Below are 11,172 nucleotides of genomic sequence, written 5' to 3'. Positions count from 1 at the left end.
GGCAAAAACACGTTTTAATTTGTTCAAGTCCAAAATATAGAGGTGTATTATCATAGACAAAGGTCTTGGCTGTGCAGGAAATGTATTGGCAAGCTCCCCATGTTTTACATTTTCCATAAAATAGGCTCTTTCTTGGTTTTGTCAACAGTGCCATACAGAATTAGAAGTAAAGAAATAAGTTTACTGTATTAAAGTGAATTACTTCAACAATTAAACATAATTGTAGATACTTACTGTAAGCACATTGTTAAAACTTGTCAAAAACATGTAAAACACATGTTTTTTTTGTGAACTCCATCAGATGTCACCACCGTCAGGTTTTGTGACAAAAAACCCTCCAATTTTTTTTTTTTTTTACACATATCTGAAGTTTTTTTGCATTACAATTAAAAAAGTTTATTTAATCACATATGCTGCCTGTAGATTTGCAAAGGAAAACGTAAGTGCTATCTCAGCAATGTGTTTTGAGGTGAATTATTAGTCTTCGTCACAATTACAAATAAGACACACACAATTCCATTCATTATTCTTTAATTCTTTAAACATTTACAGATTGCAATACATTCATTTTTTTTACATGGAGTCACATTACAACATGTTTCTTCTCAAAACATGAACATGTATCCTTAAATGCATGGCAGGATATTTCTAAGTGGTGGTCTACATTTCTGCATGTTATTTTAAATTGAGATCAGCTCATTTGTTTAGTTGTTTTTGGAAATTATGTCTTAAAGGTAATGAGATAAAGTATTCAGCACAATTGTCTTGTCAGAGCACACAAGAATACTTAAGGATATTTAAATTAAAAAGAACCTTTTAAGAAATTGCACATTTTTCCTTCATATTATAGCAGTGCAATCATTTACATACAGTATGTTAAGCATTCTAATAATGTTACCAACCCCCCCCTTTTTTTCTTTACACATATCTGCCCAATCTACTCAGTGGCACATTGATCTTTCACCAGTGTGGGTACTCTGGTGAATCTTTAAACGACTTGCCCGTGTAAAGGCCTTTCCACATGTGGCACATACGTAAGGCTTTTCACCAGTGTGAGTCCTCTGATGTGTTTTTAAATTACTTGTGTCTCTAAAAGCTTTTCCACATGTGATACATGGAAAAGGCTTTTGACCTGTATGAATCATCTGGTGTCTCCTTAAAGTTCCTCCTTCTCTGAAGGATTGTCCACATGTTATACATGGGAAAGGCTTTTCTCCAGTATGAGTCATCAGGTGTTTCTGAAGTCCACCTTTTCGTAGAAACGTCTTTCCACATGTTGTGCATGGGAAAGACTTTTCTCCAGTATGAATCCTCAGGTGTGCCTGAAGAGTATCCTTTGTTGTAAAACATTTCCCACATGTTTTACAAGGGTAAGTCTTTTCACCAGTATGAGTATGAAGCCTCTGGTGTCTCCTTAAATGTGCTACATAACTAAACATCTTTCCACATGTGGTGCACAAAAATGTCCTCCCAGTATGCATGTTGACCGCAGGGGCACCTGGTTAAAAAAAAGAAAACAATACAGCAGGTTGAACAATAAACAATAAAGCAGGTTGAATGAATACAGTTACAGAAAAAAAACATTATGCTTGAAATATTCTCACCTCATAAGTGTATTTATGTTTGATGAGCAGTTCACATTTATCTTCTTTTACAATGTACTTATCTAAATGTGTATATACAACCGAATTAGTCAATCAATACCTAAGAAATGGCAATGGTTCATCCCAATGGTCACAATTGTGATTTGGAAATATAAAATATTTCACCTTAAAATGTCAATGTGTGGGCATCAGGGAAGTTTAAGGACTAGGCCTACATTGACCCGCGTAAGGTGTTCAGGTAGCCTGGCAAGCCAGAATAAATGTGAGATTAAATGTGAATATTGAGTCTGGCCCCAATCAATGAGACATTGAAAGATTGTTGATGGGAACTACCTGTTGTTTTTCAAACTGTTCTGTGCCTATTGACCAACACTTTGTCCTCACTCCCTCAAAAACCTGTCCGCTATAAGGTGCCGGTATGCTTGCTGCGAGCTGTAAATTACGCACGTCACCGCGAGCAACCGACAGCACATGCTTGCTTCAAAAGCTGTTGACTAAGACACAAAATACTGGCGGCAAGGAAAGAATACTGCTACTACTCCTGTATGTGCATGCTCTCTTTTCAAAGTGCAACAAGGAAGTATGATGACAAATGTTTGAAATTTCGGACAAACTCAATGAGACGCTCTTAAAAGTTGCTGCCATTGACGTGTTCATATCAAGCACACGCGTGGAACTGCGCAGTCCATATTATGATCGCCCCCAGCGAGTTTGAACATATTGCACCTGACGCACGCATTTGGCTGGCGTGTCCAACGCGCGCGAAATTGACATTAAATACGCACGTTGACGTGTTCATGAACAAATCGTGCACGCGCTCGCGTATCTTGCAGCAAGCATACCAGCACCTATACATTCAAAAGGAATCTAGAGAAATCTCCGGCATTGTGATTGATCGGTCTGCCAGTTTCAGGGCATGAGGCACTGTCTGACGCTAGATCCACTCGCAGGCAAAACATATTTTGCCCGCTGGATGATGGGGCTGGTTTACTAGGTTAGTGTTCAGGTCTGTCTGTTTTGAAAGTCTTTGATGCAATCCTGTTCACATAATGAGAAGACAAGAAAGAGGGTGAATTAAGTGGCTCAGTGTTGCAACCTTGCATGAGAAGCCCAATAGATGCTGAATCCAAGAGAGTGGATTGAGATTAGTCACTTCGCTGTCTCCTTGTCTTTCTCTCACTGTCCCACTCACCCTCAAAGACATATATACACAGAAATTCAGAAGCATGATGGTGATTAACGAGGGTGAATATGAGCTATGATTTTTTGTATTATTATTTGTCTATATGCCCAATCAAAAAGACACCTATCTAAAAAAACACGGGCATTGTACAAGGGTTAAAGGGGATTGAGAATACTCACCCACCTCTACCATTTTCTGATATAAAACTTACTTACTTGTAGGGGGCATGCCATTGTTGCCATTCTCGATCAGGTTATGGTCAATTTCTTCTTCAATATCCACGGATGAACAATTTTCTTCCTTAAAGAAAGATGATTTTGTGTCATCATTCTCTTGTATTCTGTGCAAGGAGACTTCAAAGTCCTCTCTTTTGATCTCCGTCTTGTATGTGACCAGTTGGGATGATTCTGACTCCTTGCTGGTAAACTTCATTCCATCATGACTGTTTCCTGTAACATTGGACTCCTCTTCCTCTTTAATGTCCATTGCAGAACTCTTTTCTTCTTTGCAGGTTGTTGTGCTGGTTGAATCATCCTGTCGTGGTTGCCATAAATACTCTTGGAGAAAATAATCATCTTCTTCTTTGATCTCCTTCTTTTTTGTAACCAGTTTGGATGATTCTGACACCTTCCTGATAGACGTCATACCATCATGACTGTTTCCTGTAACATTGGACTCCTCTTCCATTTTTATTGCAGGACTCATTTCTTCTTTGCTGGTTGAATCATCCTCTTGGGTTCGCCTTGAATACTCTTGGAGAAAATAATCAAAGCCTTCTTCTTTAATTTCTTTCATGGTCATGACTGCTTGAGATAGAAGTAAAACCTCAAATCTCTTCTTCAAGATGACTACAAACCACCTTCACTCACTGTCTCATTTGTGAACATCTCTTCACACAATTTATTTATCTTTGAGATATATGATGAGGCCCTCGTTCAGGGCTTCTGTAACTAGTTCTGACCAATGAGATGCAGCTGTGTCCAAACTGACCAATGAGCTGCAGCTGTAGGCGGGCCAGAAGTATGGGCTTATTTGCATTAGAATTCCATCTGAATGACCGAGCAGTTTGCACTGTCCATGTAAATGGCCATGGCCTGGCATTCAGACGCTCCATAGAGTTGGATTAATGATGGTGGGGTGATGGGTGAGAAATATAACAGCAGTAATTTACTTTGTTGGATGATTTAAAGTCACCCATACAAAGGACAGAATTGTTTCCACTTCAAATATTGTGAGCAGTCAACTGGTTCGTTTTCAACGTTTCTAAGTTTTTAATTCTCATTTAAGAGGTCCATTTAGTCCATTTAACCTTTCAGAAATGATCACATAGTAGATTTGAAAAATAGGATCAGTGGCATAAGAAATCAGTGTTGGGAATAAAGGACAGAACACAGAGATATCATTTCATCATTTTAAACTACTCTGCTTTTACCCATGGTATTGTCTTGTTTTCATTGGATATGTTTATCAGAGCTCAAATGCAGATTTAATGTGTAGTCAAGTGACCCCTACACATAACAAAACATTAAAAATACACTCATACCATACACAATTCACATTGAACACTGGACAGTATCAAAGTATTAATATATCCTGACTTCAATGAAATATTAATATTGAATCACATGGTATTTTCTTGGGTCAGGGCCAGGAAGACTCATCTGAGGTATATTGAACCAATTACACACTGAATGTGCAGAAAACGTTCTTTTAGCCAGAATAAAAACATTGACACAAATAAACAATCTTTCACCACACAGAGACTGTCATATACCCAAAAGCATTAAAATATAGTATTACCTACTAATCTCTTCCTGAAGATCTCTACAGATCATCTCCACTGACTCTATCCACAGACCCTCTCTCCAGACTGTTGTAATCATGTCTGGCTAAGGTGCTGTTTCCACGTAGCAGGATATTTTTAAATGTGGGTATTTTTTTCTCCTGTTTAGGTGGAAACGCAACATGGGGATAAAAATGTAATACTCCATTGCAACAAGTGCATTTTACCCCCCTAATTAAGATATCTTTAAAGCTGGATTTCTGATATGTAAGCTCTGTGTACGTGGAGACGGAAGGCCAAAACTAATGTGTTTTCAAAAATATTCTCCTATGTGGAAACAGCTCCTAAATTGCAACTGCAGTCAGACTTGAACAATGAGCTAAACCAGCAGGCATTCCAGGGTAATAAGCTGAAGCTGTACGCAAATGAAGAACAATGGTCTTATTTGCATTCAGTAATGCTGATGTCAATCAAAGGTGCACTGTGTAGGATGTGGCCAGAATTGGTACTGCAACTATGCTGCTCATTGAAACTGTGCGTTCTATTGCCAAATTTACATGATTTTTACTGTATAACAAACCAATATTTACTGGTATAACCAAAGTACAGTAGGTTTTGCAGCTAAAAATGTTCACTTCTGGAAATTCAAAATGGCGGACCATGGAGATGATCCCCCTTTTCATGTATGAAAAATGCAATTTCCCCAGATCATACTGAAAAAAAAAAAATTGGTGGTGGTGGTAAGTTTTCATGAAAAAGGTAACATTTGTGAATGGGCAGCATGGTTTTTGAAAATAAACTAGGTAAACTAGGTAAATCAAGAGCAAAGGTCTTATTTGCATACAGTAATGCAGATACCAATGAAGGGCAATTTCAAGAGAATGGTATTAAGTCTAAATAGGAGACACATTTGTGTGGGTGTTGGCCATGGCCCATCATTCAGAAGCTCCATGGAGGTGAACTATTTGGGGGTGTGAATAGGTCAGATGGAGTTTAGGTGTGAATGCAAAACTCTAGGGTCTAAACTCAGGTTATAGCACTCTCACCCTGAACAATTGGATATACTGTACTGTACATTCATACACATAGACATACTCACACCTTCATACACACATTCACCTGTACATGCACACTCCAACACATGTACATGCACGCTCCAACACATGTACTCATACAACATACTATATACATTAAATGCACAACCAGGGGGGGGGGGACCATACAGGGTTATTGCGGTAGGTTGTTCAGTGCCGTGATGGCAGATGGGATAAAGCTTTTGCTAAAACGTGCTCGTCGCCATCTGAGTGACCTATACCTCCAAGAGAATGGTATTAAGTCTAAATAGGAGACACATTTGTGTTGTTGTTGGCCATGGCCCATCATTTAGATGCTCCATAGAGGTGAATTATTTAGGGGTGTGAATAGGTCAGATGGAGTTTAGGTGTGAATGCAAAACTCTAGGGTCTAAACTCAGGTTATAGCACTCCCACCCTGAACCCTTGGATAATACTCATCGACTCAGTTTACAGTATACTATATAGATACTGAGCCATTTTGAGTAGGTATAGGGTAGAGTAGAGTGGGGTAGTGTGAGCATTACAACTGCATGTTGAACTTGGCTGAACTTATCCTTTAGTTACACTATCCCCCTGTAACATTAAAGGGTCATTGAAACTGGGTTGCCTATTGCCAAAGTTGATCTTTTCATGAAATATTACTAAGTACTAAACTAATATTTTCTAGTATGGCCCAAGTACAGTCACTTTTGCAGCTAAAAATGGCTATTTCTGGAAATTCAAAATGGCGGACCATGGAGAAGATCCCCCTCATAAAGGTAGAAAATAACACTAGAGAGGACACAGCAATTTGCGACAGCACTGGGAAATGGCAGCTGGAGCTTCCCAACTTCCGTAGGTAGTGTAGGTACTTTCAGGCAATGCAAGTCAATGGAGAACACGCCCACCCCTGTCAAGAAATTGACTAAAACTGTGTAAATATGAAGTAACACTTTAATCAAAGACCAGCTTTGAAATGTCAGGCTAAATATCTACTTAAATCATATGAGTCGATAAAATACATTTAAAAATCAAATAATATACTGTATTTTATGGACATAGTTAGCAACACACTTCAACTATTGTCCTTGTATAGTGTGTTGATGGACATTTTCACATGATTAAGCCATTTTTGACAGAGGTGAGCCTCGTTCTCCGTTAATTTCCATTTCTCTGATCTACCTACAGATAATGGCCGCTACAGATTGCCATAAAAAGGGGGGCGGGGTCCTCTCTAGTGTTATTTTCTACCTCTATGACCCCCCTTTTCACATATGAAAAGTGAAATTTTTCCAGTCATAATGAATACTTACAATTTGATGGTGGTGGTAAGTATTCATGAAAAAGGTAACATTAGTGAATGGGTAGCATTAATTCTGGAAATAAAGAACTGACAATCTTACACAGTGTACCTTTAAACATACTATGCCAGGCCCGTAGCGAGGGGGGATTGAGGGGTCTGTTCATTCGTTCTGACATTTGCAAATAAGACAAACATAATTCCATCCATTATTCTTTAATAACAGCAAGAGCAGCACCTTACAGTCAAGAATCTCCTCTCAGCATGGTATTACATTGGCTCAGTCAGAGATATATAAATATGCATATGCACAATAGCATCTACTGATAACATGTTTCATGGGCAAACAAAATAAAAGGAAATATTTTTTACTATATCCACTTGTTGTCTCAGTCACTTCGACATATACAGTAATCATTTACATAAAGTCCGTAGCGGTAAATATTTACAGAGTGCAATACATTCATATTTTACGTGGAATCACATACAAAATGTTTCTTCTAAAAAAAATAACATATATCCTTAAATTCATGAGAGGATGTCTAAAACAATGTTTCTAAGTGGTGGTCCGAATTTCTGCATGTTATTTTAAATAGAGAGCAGTTTAATTATTTAGCTATTTTTGGAAAGTATGTCTGAAAGGTAATGGGGAAATAAAGTATTCAGGACCATTGTCTTGTCAGAGCACACAAGGATACTTAAGGATATTTAAATAAAAAAAAAACTTTCAAGAAATTGCATTTTTTCCTTCATGTTATAGTAGTGAAATAATGTTAGATACATTATGTTAAGCATTCTAATAATGTTACAAAAAACCTGCCAACTGTTTTTTCTTTATACATAGCTGGCCAATCTACTACATTGACTTTTCTCCATTGTGGGTACTCTGGTGAATTCTTAAATTACCTGCCTGTGTAAAGGCCTTTCCACATGTGGCACATACGTAAGGCTTTTCACCAGTGTGAATCATCTGGTGTCTCCTTAAATTACTTGCCACTCTAAAAGCTCTTCCACATGTGGTACAAAGGTAAGGCTTTTCATCAGTGTGAATCCTCTGGTGTCTCCTTAAAGTGCCTCCTTCTCTGAAGGACTTACCACATGTAATACATGTATTTGGCCTTTCATCTGTATGAATCATCTGGTGTTTTCTTAAAGTGCTTCCCACTCTGAAGGACTTTCCACATGTTTTACATAGGAAAGGCCTTTCTCCAGTATGAATCATCAGGTGGTTTTGGAGATCGCATTTTTGTGTGAAAGCCTTTCCACATGTTGCACACTGGTAACGGATTTCTCCAGTATGCATTCTCAGGTGTTCCTGAAGAACACTTTTTAGCCTGAAGGAGTTTCCACATGTTGTACACGAGAAAGGCTTTTCACCAGTATGAATCCTCAGGTGTTTCTGAAGATCAGCTTTTCGTAGAAAAGTCTTTCCACATGCTGTACATGGGAAAGGCTTTTCTTCAGTATGAATTTTCAGGTGTACCTGAAGAGTGTGTTTTGTAGTAAAATATTTTCCACATGTTTTACAAGGGTAAGTCTTTTCACCAGAATGAGTATGAAGCCTCTGGTGTCTCCTTAAATGCTCTGCATGTGTAAACACCTTTCCACATGTGGTGCACTGAAGTGTCCTCCCAGCATGCATGTTGACCGCAGGGGCACCTGGTTTAAAAAAAAGACAACATCTAAGAAGGTTGAATGAATACAGTTGCAGTAAGAAACATCATGCTTGAAATATTCTCACCTCATAATATGTATATGTGTTTGTCATCGTGTGACAAGAAGATGGGAAGGCACTAGAAAATAACTGTATTGACGCTTGATAAGCTGTTCAAAACATTTCACATTCATTTATCTTCTTTTGCAATCACATTAGTCAATTAATATCAATGGTCACAATTGTAATAAGGAAATATTTCAACTTCAATTTACAATGTGTGTGCATCAGGGAAGTTTAAGGGCAACATATCTTTAACCCTTGTAAGTTGTTCAGGTAGCCTAGCAAGCCTGATTAGATGTGAGATTAAATGTGGAAATTTAGTCCGGCCCCAATCATTGAGAAGATTGTTGATGGGAACAACCCGTTGTCAGAGAATCGTATATGAGAGTGAGATAAAGCAGGCGGGTTCTTTTCCGGTATCCACTTCACGTCGGGTGAACGCTCCTTTAGGAGACCTTCGATTAGGAGACCTTCGGAGTCTTGAGGTAGAGAATAAATGGAGTCCCCTTAGCGCTGTAGATGGCGATAGCGCACGCCTTGTGCAAACACCACGAAAAGAGAAGAAGAAGGAGGGACAACGCCCCCTTAGGAGACCAAATTTTGAGCATACACTATTGCATTGAGTAGGCGTGTTTCGATTCCTCTTAAAACATATCCAACCTCTTTGCCGTTGTTTTTCAAACTGTGTCAAACTGTCGTTTTGCATCCAAAGACTCAAAACAAAGGCTGGAGGGTGGGGCTAGTTTACTAAGTTAGTGTACAGGTCTTTTTGACCCGCCTTCAGTTTTTTTGCTTAAGGAAAAAATAGTAACAGTTATCATTCTTTCACTGGAGAAGCTCAATGTTTGAGAGAAACATAAAACTGAAAAAACAAACCCATAAAAGTCACAAGCATGATGAAGGTAACGAGGGTGGATATGAGCTGATGTTTCCCGCTTTTAAAATTATTTTTCTATATGCTCGAGTTAAAAAGACCTGAACACCTTCTATGTAGAAAAAAAAAACACGGACATTGTACAAGGGTTAAATGGAATTGAGAATACTCAACCACCTCTACCATTTTCTGATATAAAACTTACTTGTAGGGGGCATATCATTGTTGCCATTCTCGATCAGGTTATAGTCAATTTCCTCTTCAATATCCACAGATGAACAATTTTCTTCCTTAAAGACAGATGATTTGGTTTCATCATTCTCTTGCATTCTGTGCAAGGAGACTTCAAAGTCCTCTATTTTGATCTCCTTCTTGCATGTGACCAGTTGGGATGATTCTGACTCCTTGCTGGTTAACTTCATTCCATCATGACTGTTTCCGATAGCATTGGACTCCTCTTCCTCTTTAATGTCCATTGCAGGGCTGATTTCTTCTTTACAGGTTGTTCTGCTGGTTGAATCATCCTGCTGTGGTTGCCATAAATACTCTTGAAGAAAATCAATGTCTTCTTTGATCTCCTGCTTTATTGTAACCGGTTTGGATGATTCTGACACCTTGCTAGTAAACTTCATTCCATCATGACTGTTTCCTGCAACATTGGACTCCTCTTCCACTTTAATGTCCATTGCAGGGCTGATTTCTTCTTTGCAGGTTGTTTTGCTGGTTGAATCATCCTGTCGTGGTTGCCATAAATATTCTCGGAGAAAATAATCAATGTCTTCTTCTTTGATTTCCTTCTTCATTGTAACCAGTTTGGATGATTCTGACACCTTGCTGGTAAACTTCATACCATCATGACTGTTTCCTGTAACATTTGACTCCTCTTCCATTTTTATTGCGGAACTCATTTCTTCTTTGCTGGTTGAATCATCCTCTCGAGGTCGCCTTGAATACTCTTGGAGAAAATCATCAAAGTCTTCTTCTTTAATCTCCTTCATGGTCATGACTACTTGAGATAGAAGTAAACCCTCAAATCTCTTCTTCAAGATGACTACAAACCACCTTCACTCACTGTCTCATTTGTGAACATCTCTTCACTCAATTTATGTATCTTTGTGATATGATGAGGCCCTCCCTCAGGGCTTCTGGAACCAGTTCTGACCAATGAGATGTAGCTTTGTCCAACTTGACCAATGAGCTGCAGCTGTAGGCGGGCCATAAGAATGGGCTTATTTGCATTGAAATTCCATCTGAATGACCGAACAGTTTGCACTGTCCATTGGAATGTCCATGGCCTGGCATTCAGACGCTCCATAGAGGTGGATTAAGTGATGGTGGGGTGATGGGTGAGAAATGTAAGACTCTAAGAATGAAACTCCAGTCAAGAGTTGTGTCCCAAGAGAAATATGGTAGAACTTATCTGGCATAGCGCCATCATGGCCGTAACTACCATTGAGGACACAGAGGTCATGTCCTCTTTATTTTATATGACCAACAATGTTAAATTCAGTCTGCATATGCCACCCCCATTTATCCTCAAGGCAGTGATTAATGCAAAGAAATCTAGAAGTGTTTGACTTAAGTGTTTGAAGTATTCTAAATGCATAGTATGCAGTACAGCACACAGTATTTGACCTCAGTCTTTGAAGATGTCTG

The 11,172-nt window shown here is 38.7% G+C and overlaps 2 protein-coding genes across 2 annotated transcripts; both read right to left on the bottom strand.

Moving 5' to 3' along the window:
- Positions 1-535: 535 nt before the first annotated feature.
- On the bottom strand, positions 536-3,555 carry LOC134437221 (zinc finger protein 484-like). The gene is made up of 2 exons (XM_063186721.1): positions 3,003-3,555; positions 536-1,498 (listed from the first exon to the last, which is right to left on the bottom strand). Exons 1-2 carry the CDS (start codon positions 3,490-3,492, stop codon positions 942-944), a joined length of 1,047 nt encoding a protein of 348 aa, XP_063042791.1. The 5' UTR covers positions 3,493-3,555; the 3' UTR covers positions 536-941.
- Positions 3,556-7,696: 4,141 nt separating this feature from the next.
- On the bottom strand, positions 7,697-10,520 carry LOC134437433 (zinc finger protein 226-like). Its single transcript, XM_063186923.1, has 2 exons — positions 9,722-10,520; positions 7,697-8,584 (listed from the first exon to the last, which is right to left on the bottom strand). Exons 1-2 carry the CDS (start codon positions 10,518-10,520, stop codon positions 7,782-7,784), a joined length of 1,602 nt encoding a protein of 533 aa, XP_063042993.1. The 3' UTR covers positions 7,697-7,781.
- Positions 10,521-11,172: the final 652 nt, after the last annotated feature.

The sequence above is a fragment of the Engraulis encrasicolus genome, chromosome 21 (genome assembly GCF_034702125.1).
Source record: "Engraulis encrasicolus isolate BLACKSEA-1 chromosome 21, IST_EnEncr_1.0, whole genome shotgun sequence".
NCBI lineage: Eukaryota > Metazoa > Chordata > Actinopteri > Clupeiformes > Engraulidae > Engraulis > Engraulis encrasicolus.
Note: the sequence above shows the minus strand (reverse complement) of the source record. Positions and strands in the feature narration are given on the sequence as shown.

Excerpts from the sequence above, each read along its gene's own strand:
- LOC134437221 (XM_063186721.1), bottom strand. The coding sequence starts at position 3,492 with ATGAGTCCTGCAATAAAAATGGAAGAGGAGTCCAATGTTACAGGAAAC. Across the intron at positions 1,499-3,002 it reads CAATGGCATGCCCCCTACAA|GTGCCCCTGCGGTCAACATG; the intron begins GTAAGTAAGTTT and ends TTTTTTAACCAG.
- LOC134437433 (XM_063186923.1), bottom strand. The coding sequence starts at position 10,520 with ATGACCATGAAGGAGATTAAAGAAGAAGACTTTGATGATTTTCTCCAA. Across the intron at positions 8,585-9,721 it reads CAATGATATGCCCCCTACAA|GTGCCCCTGCGGTCAACATG; the intron begins GTAAGTTTTATA and ends TTTTTAAACCAG.